This window comes from Drosophila eugracilis, unplaced genomic scaffold, assembly GCF_018153835.1.
Source record: "Drosophila eugracilis isolate 14026-0451.02 unplaced genomic scaffold, ASM1815383v1 contig_1850, whole genome shotgun sequence".
NCBI classification, from domain to species: Eukaryota; Metazoa; Arthropoda; class Insecta; order Diptera; family Drosophilidae; genus Drosophila; species Drosophila eugracilis.
The window spans coordinates 132,513-148,757 of NW_024572700.1; the positions used below are offsets into that span (position 1 = coordinate 132,513).

A 16,245-nucleotide genomic window follows, 5' to 3' on the forward strand; every position below is an offset into this window, starting at 1 on the left:
GTTTAGGTCGAAATATAATTGTCGTTTTAGACATTTCTTTATTTGGGAGAAGTTTATTTTTGATTGACGGGGTTGCCTAACTGGCATTAGAAAACTATTGCTTGATGATACAGAATAAATGGAAAAACTCTTAGGAGTTAATTTATTTATATAACAAGTCAGAAATCAAGCAAAAATAAAAGATATCGGCTCTTTCTCTTCTCGAAAGTTCCTGGATTGGCAACGTGAGGAATTTTGCCATCAAAATCCGAAGTTATTCAGAAAAATGATATTCAAAGTTTTATGATTCCGTTCAGGTTTTCCACCCCATTTCAATCCATTAAAAACACAATTGTAAATTGTTTATATATTCCATATATTTTGCATATATTTGTTTGTTTTTTATACTTTACACAATAAAAATGATAATGCATCTCAACAAAAACAATTATTCGCGGTACTTATTGGATAGATTTCAAAGACAAAATTCATGCTTGCGTGTAACTTTTGCTTTTGGAATTTGTTTTCCCAAATACTACTTGCTTGGTTTCATTTAGCGTTTCTCTCATTTGTCGGTTATTGGGTATTGGTAATCAGTAATCGATTAGAAAATAAAATAGTCGTAATTAATTTCGATAGATCCGTATATATGGATCGAGAATAATATGTCGCTCCTACACATATGTACATTGAATGCGGCATGCAAATTCATTTCGTGAGTCATCAATTCATTGATGTTGTGGTTGGTTGGTTAAACTTAAGACATAATTAATTAACATATAGTTTAGGTAAAAGTATTTAAAGCAACTTAAACTTAAGAATTAAGAGAGTTCTCTCTATCTTTCTGTTGATTTCTCGGTGTGATTTCTGTCGAGTTTAGAATTAAATTTAAAATCATATATCGATAATGATTTAGTTAGTTGTTATCTTCCATTAATGGGGATGAAAGTGTGAAGCGAGAGTCACAGTAGCAGTCACGGCAACAGTAACAGTTTACGAGTGCGACTAACGAACGAGTAACGGTTTTGTAAACCTCAAAACTTTGCTACATGTGTTTTTTTTTTTTTTTGTTTGCTTATCATTTTGTGTGTTTTGTGATTAGTATCATAATATATCGATATCGATCTCTGTGTGATGCTTTGTGATTGATCGCTTTCTACTTAGGTTAAAGTTTGGGATGGGTTCTGGAATTGGTTGGTTTTGGGGGGGGGCTTTACGTTTTATGATTTATGATTTAGGGTTAGGATTAGGCTTGTTAATCTTGCGTTAAATATGCTTAAAGACTTATATTATATATTTGGTGTACTTTTTTGAGTTTTGTGTTCTGTTTTCATTTGCTGTTTAATCGCTTTGTTTTTAGTTTAGTTTGTAACTGTTTGTATGTAGTTTATATAATAACTTGTCCATGCGCATGCCTGCTGCAACCTGTCCGATCTCTCTGGATCTACATCTACAGCTACGTTAACTAAATATAATACAGTTTTTGTTTTTGTTTGGGGTTTCTTTTTCTTTTTTTCGGGGGCTACGCCATCTGTCTGCTATTCAACTCTCCAAACGATTCCTCGGTTCCATTTCTCCAAAGTGTTATACACGGCACAGTGGTCACTCCTTATCCAGCCTTCCTGCCTCGTCCAGTTCGGTTATCAAAGGTTTGCGTTTTACGCTTAGATGGGCGAAATGGAGATGGGTGGTGAAGTTGTATTATCGGGCATGTACTCCTTGAGAAGATCCCGTAGTCGCAGGATCTCCCTTCCAGCAGCTGATAGATCGCCTTGCAGGGAGAGTTCCCGCTCCCGAAGTCGCTTGATGTCGCGCTGGCAAGTCTGTAAAAAGAAAGCAATCGGATTAGTATGAGTTCATATTGGAAACTAACTTGGAAATATCAAACTAGTAAAGGTATTAATCAGGGTTACCCAATTGAAAGACCTTCTTTAGCTCAAATACCTACCACATTCTGCCTGAGTAGATCCAGCTTGTCGCACTTCAACCGCGTTACCTCCTGGCGCAGGTTCTCGATCTTCACGATCGTCTCATTGCTGGGCGAACTACCCATCATAGTCGACTGGACGCCATCCAAGCACAAGGAGCACGCCTTGGTGGTGGCCTCAGCGGAACTCATGCTCTCCAACCCAGTATCACTGTCTATGTAGGTTGCTCCGCCATCCAAGTGCGCCATCATCGGATCCAGATCAACGCTATTCAAACTGGAATCATCGCTCGTCTCCGACATGGTGGCCACTGCAACCACTCCGATTTTGGGCGGCACTCACAGCTGCCGCTACCACGCCGACTCCGGAACCATTTTGGGGCAGAAGTCCGCCATTGGAGTTGCTGTTGTTGTTGTTCGCCTGGCGGGAGGTGATGTCCGGGGAGGAGGAGGTTGACTCGTTCGAGGACTTGGATTTGGATGAGGACTTTGAGGCCGTGCGACTGCAGGTCTGTTGGAAAATGAAAAGGTAAGAAATAAGTTAAGGTTCCAAGGACTTCATAGTTTAAACTTACATTCAGATTGGGTGTCTGCATTTCGGGATGCGCCTCCTTCTTGGAATTCAGTGTGCCCAGCTTGGTGTTCACGCTAAACTTGTCCGTGTGTCCGGGTCCATGACCATTTCCAGTGTCCACGCTCTGGGAACGCACCCTCATGATTAAAGCCTTCTTCACCGTATCGATAAAACGAGAGCCGGCATTGCCGCCGCCACCACTTTCCGCCTTTGGAGTCTCGGGTGTGGGACTTCCGGCCGTCACCTGGGCAAAATCGGTGCCCAGGAAGTCGCGGGTCTTCTCGCGCAGCTCCTCGCATAAATTCTGTAGCAGAGAGGTCCTGGTACGCTGTTCCAATTTCGCAAACTTTTCAGCCTTGTAGCACGCGTTCTCCGCATTGATCAGCTTGGTCAAGATGAACTCCTTAAACTCCTGACCCTTGCGAAAAACTGCGGGATTCGGCAGAGTGGGACCAAAGAAGGGCACATCATCCCTGGCGGTAACGCTGACCTTGTACCGGGTATGTGGGGTGTTCGGTTCAATGGGCTGGACCACGATGAAGGCGTGCAGAAAGTGACTGGCGATCATGTCGGGTGAGAAGGGAGTGTTGGTCTCCTGGAAAACGATGGCCACAATATCGTTGCCAATGTGACGTTTCCTCTGCAGTTGCTGGGGATCGCCCTCGGTGTGCGGCAACAAGGTGGACACATGGAACATGATCTCGCGCTCCTTGAATACCTCATAGACAGCTGTATCGCCCGTATGACCATTCTGGATATCCAAACCACCTCTGTACCCCTTGTGATCCTTCAACCTTATCCTCTGTCCTAACACATCCAAGAACTCGTCAAAGGCTGGCGATGTCTGTTGGTTACCGAACAGCTCCTCCTCCGTGGTCTGTCCATATCTTTGGTAGAGCACTCCGAACTTGAAGTGCGAAACGAGGACATGCTCGTCGTAAACGCTGATGAGTGTCGATGCCTTGGGGCACAGGATGGGCATGAAGTGCTCCACCGTTATATTTTCATTCAGAGTTTGGGCCATTTTTGCCGGACTTGGCTGTGGTAGCAGACATGAAACTGGCAGAAGCTCGTGCATTGTGCCAGTTCTCAATCTCATCAGGATTCTCATGTGCTCCTGGTTGGCCACATTCTCCGACTTGATAGAGATTAGAATCGGGCCCAACTGCTCATCCTGCCCTATCAAATTCGAATGCTCCCTGGCGGCATAGAATCTCCTGTAGCACTTGGCCGTATCGTCCGTTTCGAACTTAGCCATCCAGGTTGTCTGTGGCAGCACAGGATTACCCCTGGCATCATAGCCGCACTCATGCTCAGTGCCATCCATCCAATAGCCTCCGTGCAGGGGCAGCTGGATCATGGGATACGGTGCCGGTTTGGCCAACGTCTCCTCCAGCAATCTCTGCGAGGCGGGAATGGCCGAAACGATCGATGAATTGGAGCTCACCGATGACTGAGATTGATAGTGGTGTCCATTGGACAGCAGCTGGCAGCCAGAGGCACTGACCACTCCACTCAGTTGCGGGGAGGCGGGCGTGGAGCTGCAGGCGGAGCCCGAGACTGTGGAGCTGCTCGAGTGGTTCATCGAGTGGCGCAGTGTCGCCCGCGATCCCGAATGCTGCAGCCCACCGTTGTGCGGATGGGCGTGACTGTCTTGGGGTGAGTGCGGCTGTGGCACGCGCTCCTCACTTGCGTTACTGCCGCGGTGGTGGTTCTGTGAAGTAGAAAAGAAATTGAGATACAAGTTAGTTGAGTTTTCTTCAAAAGATTTTCAAGAAAAGAAAAAGCCATCCTTAGCCTTCCCTAAGCTTAATAATTATTTTTCCTCAAAGGTAACCTTTTCGTTTCCAAATCAAAGATAAATCCGAAAAATACAGAAATTTCAGCCCAAACCCAATCCCGAGCGGAAATAAATATAATTTTTCCCTGGCCATTCTCTGCGAGTACGAATACGAAGCTGTCTTGATTGTTCAGCGGGATAGTGTGTCAGAGATCCATGTGTGGCACACTCCATGCCCATGCCCCAAACTTGGGGGCCTGATTATGCTAGCGAGTGTGTGGGTGCCACAGTGAAGCCTCCCACACGCAGGCGAACTAGAGGCGGAATTAGAGGCTCTGCAGCACGGCTGCATTATAATTTCATGCAATTATCGTCAGTGAAACACCCGCCCGTGGCCCCCCAGCCACGCCAAGCCCCTGCTCCATATGCAAATGTCCCGGGCCTCAAAGCCTCCTCGGGCCATGTGGATGGATTGGATAATGGCAGAGTGGTGCAGTCGTGGCAACGTTCAACGGAGTGCTGCACAGCGACTGTCGATGGCTGTGCAATTTTGTTGGCACAAACTATTTGCAAAAGCGCCAAACAAATATGGCAGTGGGTGGAAGGGGCGTGGTCGTGGATTACGTGATGGATTTGCCAGAGAGGGAAACTTCCAATGGGTTTGAATTTTTGATAACATTAAGCCAACATTTTCATTTGACATGAAAGGGGTAAGGGGTAAGGGGTAAGGGGTAAGGGACGAGGCTCCTGCTCCCATTTCCCATTTCCTTTTCAATTCCTGGCGCCACTCGAAGCTTTTGTCTGGTCGACCCCCTCTTAACCCATGACCAAACTCGCCTTAACCCCATCATGCCTTGCCTCCTAAACAAGCAAGCATATTAAAAAGTTTTCTTTTATTTGCAAACAGTTTTTCTCCATTTCTGGGATTCTTTTGTTGCACTTTAGGGCCCTGCGCTGGCCTGCAGCCAAATGTGGCACGTACCCAAAGGGGTTAAAGGGGAATGGGAGAGGGGGGTTACGTAGGGGTTCATCGATAGTGTTCGTGCCTTGATTTAATAGTCTGCCTGCTGCCAATTGCAGCTGCAGCTGATGGCTGGAAATAATGAGCCAAAGGAAGTAGGAAAATGGAGGAAAAATGGTTAGTAGTAGTGCCACCATACTTGGCCAGGCCAAGGAAAGATGTAAAAATAAATACACTTTGGCAGGCACTTGGAGATGGAGTAGGAGAAGGAGGAGGTGGCTGCCTCTCACTTCTGCAATCGATTGAAGGTTAACCGATTCGATTATTCAAATTCGCGTTGTGCGCCATTCAAGCCGAGTTTCCAGTTTCCAGTTAGTTGACTGCACCGCTAATGAATTGCATTTTCAGTCATTTGGGTGCATATCCAATGGATTTTGACATCCATCCATCGCTCAGTCATTCATGAGTATATGTATCTATGTATCTATGTATCTATGTATCTATGTATCTATGTATCTGTATCTGTATCTGTTTCGTGTGAACCAAACTATGGTCTAAAACAAAATATGCAAATGCAGTTTCCTACTGTAACTCCCCCCGCCTCACTTTTGCAGACATACAAAACGAATGTGGCAATTGAGAAAAATTAATAAATTTTGTTTGTAACCCTAGACGGTATAAGGGGGGCGGTGGAAGAAGGGGGGTGGTGGAATGGAATTAAATGGAAACTGGAGCTATGGGATAGTTGCAGATATTGCTTATAGAGTCGGTCACGTCACACGCTTAGTTGGCTTCATTTGCCAAGGGCGGTTGCTCTTTTAATGTTTGCCTAAATGGGAAACCAGACGGGGGTTAACCTCACCCCCGAAAATAAATACACAGATAGTTGGATGGATAAGCTCTGTCTGTTGGGTCAACAAAAGAAGAATGACCGGCGTAGTGAGTCATCTAATAAGGAAAATCGTACTCCCTTACCATCTCTTTCCCTTAGTTAATTTGTCAAGATTTCCACTTTGTCAATTGGTTTTTGGTTTCTGTTTGGCTTGTTCTAGGCGATCTAATTAGGAAACCATTTGTGAGGAGAGGCTGCTGGCAGAGAAGTATTAGGCACAAGCGGACAACAACTACGGACAGAGAACCGGAAAATGCCAAAGTTAAATGTAATAAAGTGGAAAGCATGACGAATGTAGAACTTGCGCAGAACAAGAAACTCGCTTCTGACAAATGATCATTCCGCTTTCCGCCGAACAATAATGACAATCATAATGCTGATGATGAGGTTTATGTGCCGATTCCGAAGAACTTAAGCGGATTACATTCAGCGAGTACCAAGTGAGTCTACACGAGCCACAAGATGTGGAAAAGTGTTACGAGCTCAGAGCTGAAAAGAACATATAGAACATACAGAAAGCCAACCAGAAATGAAACTAAAGCATCAGCCATATGGCAACCTGAAGAGGGGCACATACAGTACACAGAGAACTAAACTTGAAACTAATGATATAATGGCCTGCCTTTAAAGTTAGGCATTACTGTAATACTTTGAGTTACTGCAAAAGTTAAACATTAAGTTGTAATTTTCTCAAATTTTATATCATGACATTTCTCTCTCTGTCATCGTTTCGAGGTTAATGGGGTAGTGGCAAGACAAGAGGGACTTGCAGCGAGTGCCAGGGCAGGGTCTGCTGCCCCTGGCAAAGTCATCTCTCCTGCTTGCATTGAACAACCGATTTGCATATGGCGAAGGGCAGCAGTTCCTCTTTTGGACACCTCCTCCATATGTGCAACAAAAAATCCTGCGACGCTGGCAAAGTCAACAACGCTTCCTTGTTGTTGTTGTTGTTGTTGTTGCTGTCGCTGTTCAAGTGCAGGCGGGCGTCATTAAAAATGTGCATTTTGCATTCAACGCCCTCGTCATTCTCACACCCTTAAAAAAACCGAAAAGAAAACAAAGTATAACAAAGGCACAGGAAACGGGTTAAAAAAAAGGGTTGGGGCTGGGGTTGGGGTTGGAGAGTCACCATCAGTCATCAGTGCTTGTCAAACTGTTAATATCATAAAATGATTCCCTTTTGCGCCTTTGTGAATATCTTATGCAGTTCACATTGCTCAGCTCAGAAAGTGTGACACATTCGAGCTACCCAAGTGATTGATATTTGTGTGTTGTCTACGCACGTCAGACAAATGTGAGTGTCTGTGTGTGGGAGGGAGGGGGTGAGGAGGTGGAGATACCTCTGATGGAGGACAAATCCCAATCCCCCAGAGCAGCCCACTCCCCACATGATTTATTCCTGACTCTGCGGTTGGGGTGATGCAAAAACACAAGCCCTGACTCGAGATTGAAGTGCTTAAATCAAAACCGCATAAATCACAAATGTCACAAGTCAAGAATGAGTGTCAAACTGTGAATGTGGGCGAAAAAAGGGAAAAAGGATTTCAGACTTGGGTATTAGGAAAAATATTAAGCAACCATCCAACAGCTAAGACATTATGCTGATCATTAAGAACAGTACTAAAAAGTCAATCTAAAAAAGCAGAAGCAGAGATCACAGAACTTTAATAAGGAAACCGCTAGCTCTTAAAACAAAAAAGCCTAATGGGTTCAGCTCCAGCTGCGACGCACTTTAGAAGCGATTGAAAAGTTGATCTTTCAACTTAAGATTCTCCACACGTCCCAGTGAATCGACCCAGGCACGATTGTTATGTTTGAAACGCTTTCACAAACTTAATTAACATACACTCAGAGAGACTTGCTTATCACACTCTGCGGTGAGCAGAACAAAACGAGTGTTAAAATGGGAATAAAAGACAGAAAACTTCACATGTCATAAAATGAAATAAAATATTTATAGAAGCTTTGGAAGCCATTGCACCTGGAATGAGATCATGTCGTGAGTGTGTCAGGTTTTTAGGGGGCGTTTTTGTTTGGCCAAAAGCCAAAGTTTTGGCAACTGGTTCATTGATATTCGTTTTTGATTCAACGATTATTGAACACCAAACACGGCCTAAATAAGGCAATCATCGAACGTGTTGTTGCTGAAGTTTGGCGACATTTTCATTAGCGGAACAAAGCAAAAAAACGTATAAATTTGTATAGCAGAAAGCGAAAGGCAGCCAAAAATGGTTTCGATATGCCACTAAAATGAAGCAAAGCTGCTGGCTGATTGATTTTTAAGATCCCCCGCCCCCCCTCCTAATTAATAAAAAATCACATACATTATTTTGCGGTTTCTGTGATGGCTTTAAAAATAGTCTTTTAATTGCAGCTTCGAGCTGAATTCGAGTTGCATGTGAAGTCTCGCTGTTTGTGTGACCCAATTTGTGCGCAGTGAACCCAGCAACACCCGCTGCGAGTATTACCTTTCTACCCAGGTAACCCGGGCTACCCAGGCTACCCAAGCACACATGCAGCATAAAATTAGCTGCGACAGTTCCAAGGCAGAATCAAGAGGGCTTTGGCTTTGGCTTCTCGGCCAATCTCCAGAGCCACTCCATTCCCACACGCCCACGGGAAGCAATTTCCCACCCCCCTGATCTGAGGTAACTCGGTAGGTATGAGGAGCATGACTTCATGTCACGGCTTTATGAACAGTGAAAAAGTTGGGGAGACGTTGTGAGGGTCGTCGTAATAAGATATTCTGCAATTCACACGGAGAGGGTTAAAGCTACTACTGGGAATGCTTCTTGAAATGACATTCAGTGATTTTTTAAAGAGGAAGTTAATAAGTCTAAGTACCAAATACTATTTACTTGCCCTTCACTGTACAATCTCCCCAAAAAAAGCCAATCTCCCCGCTTGTTTCATGAGCTTGCCCAACCTTTTCTTTTCCCTTACTTAACCCTTTGCACATGCGCATCGAAGCTGCTCCGTTTCCACTCGAATGCCCAAGACTTTGTGTAACTTTGCACATTCAAATTACAACCAGCTGACAAAAGTTTTGCCGCCAGACCAAGTCCAAAGTGGTTGGCCAACTACGCTCTGCACTTTTTCCATAAAGTCTTTTTCCCCCTCTTGTTTTTATTATTTTCCTGCGCTTGGCTTGCTTTTCTCATAAAATAATTGCTCGTGTGATCGAGACTCTTTGTCTCTTTCAACTTGAGTTAGCCAGCCAGCTCCTCCCCGTGGAGACTTGTGAATGCGAATGTGGAGAGAAGTTCTTTTGTCTCACGAGAATTTCGACAGCCAAGCGTGAAACATGAAAAAATAAGAGTACACAACCTGATGATGTTCTTGGCCGCTTACCCTTCCTAGAATCATCATCATCATCGCAAAGGCTATAAATTAGCCGAGCCGAGCCCGAAAGTTGTACCTCCCATTTTGGCTTCCTAGGAAGTTTTCAGCATGTTTTGTTTTCCTCGGCCAAAACACTTGTCAAAGTGACTTCGCAGTGGGAACGAGATATAAACAAAAACATTTCCTGGCCTGTAATTAGTGGGAAAATTGGAAGTTATCCAAAGCCGTAGGTGAACTCAATTCTCTTCCCCATATCAAATATTGATTAAACAAGCCAAACTGGAACATAACTTCCAGAAACAAGGGAGTAGTATATAAAGTTACATGGGTATGTAGTGGTATGCAGGCAACAAGGCATTGTTTACTTGGCCAAAACATGCGACCAACGAGGCTAACAAATTGGACGTGCATATTGAATTATTGAAGGCAGCTTCGATTGCTTGTGGTTCGAAAATGCTGCAGCTGGGCAGAGGCAAAGGCAGGAGAGGCAAGGGCTAGAGGGTTTTCCGAACAAGTTGAAAGGCTTTTCATTCGGAAAGCGAAACAGGGAGAACTGTCATTTTCACAGAGAGCAGGAAAAGTTGAAATAAATTGGCTTGGAATATAATTAAGGCCCAGGAGAGTCATAAAAAGTTTTTAATATATTTGCTGGTTGCTTTTTTTGGTTATAAAAATAATAAATTTACTTCAAAATATCATAAAGAAACTTAATTGGCCCAAAGATAGAGTTAAAAGAGTTATTTTTTTCTAGTTTTTCATATTCAATCCCTGCTCTGGGCCAAGTCACTCTCAACTTACTTTGGCTCTATTTTTGTCAGCCAGTTTCTGAATGATTTATGGCATTTGCGGCAGCTGGAGGGATCTGACATTTCTCTGCTTGATTTTTGCTCGATAAAAAAGTGGCCTGACCAGCCGACAATGCGTTGGCGTTTTTTTGGCATCGCCAACATTCACTTTTACTTTGCCATATCTGTAACTGTATCTGTATCTCTATCTGCATATGCATATGTATTTTTTTTTGATTTTTCGCTTTTATTTGGGAGGGAGCTGGTGCCCCAAAAACTGGGTCAACGCATGTCACCAACCCGATTTAACACTCGCTCATCGTTAATCTTCATTCATTTGCATGGGCTCAGCACTGCATTCGCTGTTCATTATTCATTATTCATTTTGGGAAGGCTCACAGCTCACCAGCCTGGCTCTCAAACTGTAAATGCAATGAATAAATGGCAATTGCCGCAAATTGCTTCCTCAGCTGCTGTTTCTGCGGCACTTTGCTTATTTATAGCAAATCTTTTGACGCCAAGTGAGTGCCCACAAGTGCATTTCCCCAACCCCCAGCCCCTTTGACCCCCTGCTAGCCCATTTTTATATGAGTCCAATCCCATTTGCCGCCGCGTCTGCAAACATTCGTTGACTTATTTATGATCGCACACACACCTCGCTGCGACTCGTCGGGATTTTCCCTCTCTCTTTGTTTTTCCTTCTGTCTTTCTGTTTTTGGGATGAAAATTAAACAGCAGACGCCAGATGGAAATCAGCGAAAGGCTCATAAAACTATTCTCAGTATGCGACTCCGCTGATTGCTTACACTGGCAGAGCTCAAGCGGCTTGATGGCTGACTAAGGACTAATGGGAAAAGGCTGAATCATCTGGTTTTTCACTTAGCATCTTGACTTTGCAGATGGAAATGAAATCTTGTGAAAAGTTTAAAACAAAACTGCTCAGTAAATCAGTAAATCAGTTACTGTTTCTCATTGCCAATTCAATCACCTCGTTTTTTTTTTTTTTGGTTTAACAACTTGTCTGGCATAACTCACGAGTGGAAAACAAAACTCCCAACGACTGCAGTCTGGCATATAAATCAATGAATTAGCAGCCCATAAACTTAATTTACTTAATAACAAAAACAACACCAAAAAGTTGGGCACGCAATGCAGCTTAAGAAAAACCAAAAAAAAAAGAAAAACTAAAAAGTGCAAAGAGAGTGGGAAGGAGAGACATTGCACTTTCGTAATCAATCATTGACATCCTGCAGAGTGCATTTCGCAGTTGGAGAATCATTGGCCAATTGCATGTTGGAGGCCAATTAAAGAAATTCCGAAATAGCCAACCAGGGGGGGCGCTAGACAAAAACAACAATGGGGAGTCATGCAAGCGGCTAAATTGGCCGCAAAGTGAAATGCAAAACGAAAATAAAAGCCAGGCTTAAAAAACTTCAAGTTGAGCAATGATCGGTAACAAAGGCAAACAGGCAAAGTGTAGTGGCCATTGGTCAGCAGATTTGGCCAAAACTAAAACCAAAACCAAAACACAGGCCAAATCCACATCCAAATCTGTGTAGGCAATGCATTTAACACTTTCAACACAGCCGCAATGGCTGAGGTGATTCATCTGGCGTCAGGTTTTTGTTTACTTTATTTTTTTGGGTGCGTTACAGTTTGCCAGCCACTGTGAAACTTTCTTTTTACAAAATATTTATGAAGAAATTCACAGGCGAGGCGAGTGTGTTGGGTTAACCGAATGCTGGTTGTGGGCGTGTTAACCACTTTTAGAGCCCTTTCCCAGCTCATTGCCCGGGGGCCAACGGGATTTTCGGTCTCTGCCTAATGAATTTATCTTTTCCTCTTCATTTTTTTAACAATCCAACATTGCGAGCAATTTCATTTAGAAACTTTCTTTCTTTCTTTCTTTCTTTTTTTCTCAGTAAGGCCAACAACACCATCCAGCAGACAGACAGAGAAATACAAAAAACCGGAAAAAAATCTTGGAATTATCTTGAGGGCAGGCATATCATCTCTTTATTGTTATTATTATTTCTATTTATTATTTCTTTTTAAGTTTTTCTCAAGTTTGAAACGCACGCGACGCTGTCTAAGACCTTCGTCCGGGTCTCTTTGGGTTATTTGTTTCTTTCTCGTCTTAGCCGAATACGAATTGATTTGGTTTCATTGTCTAAACCAGCAAAAACGAGAAACAAAAACCCCAAAAACAGAACCAGAAACAACGAAGGCTCTAGAGCTCTGAAATTCAATTAACAAAAGCCATAAAAAAGTGACGGAAAAACAAATGAGATTTAATTATTAATTGAACTAGAGTCAAGGTTTCTCTACGCCAAGTAATTTACATACAGATATCGATATATATATATAGATATATCTTTTGTTTATATGGAGAATGAGGCCAAGTGGGCGGATCCTGTCGGTTGATTATGAATTTTTTTGGCAGCAAATCAATCTGAGGCGTGTGGACAAGCTGTGCGGGTGGCTGATGGCCCAGAGCGATTGGTTTTAGTGCGGGAAAATGCTCTTGAGAGTTGTGTAAATACAAGAACAAGGTTGTGTTGGGGATATTTTGGGAAGCCAAAGAAGACCCTGATACATCATTCAGCTTTGAAGTGATTAAAAAGCTGCAAGCAGAAAGGGGAAACTCTAAATGGTAAGCTGTAGATTCTTCATTATTTGATATTTAATCTTAATGAAGAACAGACAGAACTGATTTGTGGTTATGCTTCTGCTTTTAAACCCTGTAAGAAACTCCCAATAAATACTGTAAAGCCCTCAGAAAGGATTCCCACCTTTCTAACTCTTTTCTAAACACACCTCCACTTTTTTCTTTGCCCTCCCAGTCATCGGTTCATTGAACCAAATAAAGTAAAACCTACGGCAATGCGACAATCCCATTTGTCATCTCTGACTGTCGGATGCCCTCTGGGGTAAGCCAGGTGACCAGGTCACCCACCCATCTGCAACCTCACCTCTCTCTGTGACAGTTTTTACCAGAAAAGAACAGGAAAAAAGCCAGCGAGAGAAATGAACTTTTTCGCACTTGTTGGCCATTAATTTCTTATGTGTTGGCTTGTTTTTCGTTTTTGTTTTCATTTTTTTTATTTGTTTTTTGTGGCATGCTTTGAGTTCATATGGGGCCGCCCTTTCTTTTACTGTTCTTGTAACTGCTGTGAACTCTGACATGGATTTCGGGGCTCGCGTGACCCGGCGAGAAAATGAGGAGGGGAGGGTACTCATATATGGGCATTAATGGCATTGCAAATGTCCAATAAAGCTAATGGCTAAAGCCCTGGATCTCAGTTTGCAAAAAAAAACAGAAAACAGAAACAGAAAAACCAACATAAACTTGTTTTTTCTGAGCCGCATGAAAATGTCAAATGACTGATCCGCTTTGGAGAAGAGCCTTGGTTATGGTTCGAGTATATCTCTCAGTGCGAGTATCTTTTTATCTGCATCTGCCATGCTCGAGTGAGCTTTATCAGCTACGTCTACGTTTTTCTTCATTTCTTTTTTTTTCCATTTTCAATTTCTGTGTCAGCTAATTTCCATGGCATTGTTGGTGGCTGAAATAACAAATAACAAACAGCGAACAACATTTTACATGGCCAGAGAGACTGAACAAACGCTTTTCACATACATTCAGATTTTCAGCTTTTCAGCTTTTCTTGCCAGCGAAAGTTGGCAATAACAATGCTTTTCCGGCATGCCAGTAGGAAAAGAGATAGCCATAGATTGACAGCTGTCAGGCGAGAGAGAGAGAGGTAACTACAGACTGAGAAAATATGAGTAGCACCCCCTCGTAACCCTCTATTACTTAGCCTGGTTAACAGACAATCAATCAGCTTTTAAGGTTCTTTTAAGCTGGTTCCATGTTTAAATATATTCACTGACAAAAAAACAGACATTAAAAAAAGAGTTTCTCCGGTTGGGCAGTAGTAGGAACTATTACAAGGCTGTTTTGTAGTGTTTTTTTTTTTTTTGGCATAAATTAATCCTAAGGTCGTTGCTTGGCCTGCTGGCTAACAACAGTTAGACAGTCAAACGGCACAAAAGCAGTTAAGAACGAACACAATGCCAGCACATAATTTATACATCACACATAGGAATAAGAGTTAATAGCTCGTAGATCTCTTTGGTTGAGGCCATAAAAACCAGACACAGGAATCGATGGATGAAGGTGGGAATCGAAGTCTTATATCATTCCCAAGTTGGTAGTTAAGAGTTACCTGCTCTGGTTCGGCTCTCTTCTTGCCTTTCATGCTAATGATCTTCGATCTCAAGTCACTTTATTTAAACACATCCCATTCATAGATAATTTGCTGCTAATTCTTGGCCTTTCGCCTTCTACTTCTGACTGCTGCTGCTGCTTCCCTCTTGCGGCTCCGCTCAATCAATGTAAACAATGTTTTCCGCTTGTCATTTTTCCTCAAAAGTTGTTTTGGCTTTTCGAGGGGCGCAAACAGAGAGACAAAAATAAAAACTGAAAGTTGAGCTGGCCAAATCAGCTAACTGGTTTGGCTTAAAATCAAAACTGGCTAAACAAAGCTTCGGCATTTGTTTTAAGCCAGTTTCCTCCCTCCTCCCCCTATTTAAGGTAAGCTGATAGCCAACTGCCTAGTGACTCTCAAAGCTTAGGCTTGGAAAATGTCTAACTGACTTTGGCTTGAATTAGCGGCTTTGTTTTAAGCCAAAACACTCACTCAATGCTATTCTAGAAGGCCTCTCGGCAAGTTCTATGGAAAACTCTGCCCCCGTCAGGGTATCAAATGATCAAACTGTGCAGAAACTAAGCCAAGGCGAAGAGCTCTAAGCAGAAGAATAATGATTGTAATTCGAGTTCTTATAAGCAAATCGCAAAAATGCAAAACAAGATGTTGTTTGCTAAGGTTTTAGTTTAAAGTCAAGAGTCGATTTATTAACTACCAGCAGGGGGGGACGTAAACTTATGTTTTAAGTTTATAAATCAAGTTGGAGGAAAACAAATGGTTGTAAAACCAACCGTAAAATCATGAATTGGTTATTAAAAGTTAAATAATATTTAATCATCAATTATAGGAAAGTGTAAACTTAACCCATGAAATAGTTATGACAAATTCTTATTGGCCACCCAGAAACCCACTTAAACTCACTCTCTCACTCTCTCTCCCTCCCAACTTGACCCTAATTTGCTCTGTCACCCATTTGCGATGATTGTCCCCGCTTTTGGCCCAAAGCATTTTCGATAATGGTCAGAAATTGGCTGTGGGAAAGGCGAAACTTTTTTTTCGGGGGGGCTACAATTGCAATTATCAACAGCTAGCCAGGAACGACATTTAATTAGCCTAAGAAGGTTTTTATTTGCCTTGGCACATTATTAACCCATTAGTGGCTGGCTTAGGTCATCACAATTCCCCCCCAAGTTCAGGGGGGGAGGGGACTTTCCTCTTGTGGAAATAATTTGATTACCAGTGAGTGCACCGATGACCTCACCGTGTAATGGAAAACTCATTAAAACGGCTTTTATTTCTCTTTCGCATTATTTACCTGACTTTGCACCTGTTTTCTGCCAACGCGTGCCAAGTGAAAGGGAGCGAAAGAGAGACAGAGAGAGAGCAAAAGAGTGAAAGAGGGAGAGCAGAGAGAAGGTGCCAAAGAAGTTTGACCGCAAAGTATAAAATTTCAAATTGGCAGCTGCCGCCAGCAGCTGACACCTGAATTTAGGCCACCAAAAAAGGCAATAATTAATAATAAAAAAAAAAGAAATAAATAAACCAAAACCAAAGCCAAAGTAAAGAAGAAGCGGAAAAAGAAAAAACAAAACAGAAATAAAACCATTTTGGGCCGGAAGTTCCAGCGAAACGGAGAAACGAAACGAGACCGCAGGAAAGCCGAAAGGCGAGCATAATGCATCCTTCCGTCTTGGTTTCCTTTTAGTTTCCCCTCTATACCCCGCTGCTACTGCTGCTGCTGCTCTTCCTTCCTGTCCGGCTGTCAGGGATGATTGAGCTCACCGCGCTTCCTTT

At 42.9% G+C, this 16,245-nt stretch overlaps 1 protein-coding gene across 1 annotated transcript in view; it reads right to left on the reverse strand.

Annotated features, from left to right (window-relative positions):
• Positions 1–1,179: 1,179 nt before the first annotated feature.
• Positions 1,180–16,245, reverse strand: part of LOC108106922 (rap1 GTPase-activating protein 1) — a gene marked incomplete at its 5' end in the record, with an annotated part of 32,379 nt that continues 17,313 nt past the window's right edge. Inside the window, 4 exon segments of the mRNA XM_041817707.1 lie at positions 1,180–1,802; positions 1,928–2,230; positions 2,232–2,417; positions 2,482–4,194. Of these exon segments, the coding sequence (XP_041673641.1) occupies positions 1,644–1,802; positions 1,928–2,230; positions 2,232–2,417; positions 2,482–4,194 (2,361 nt within the window).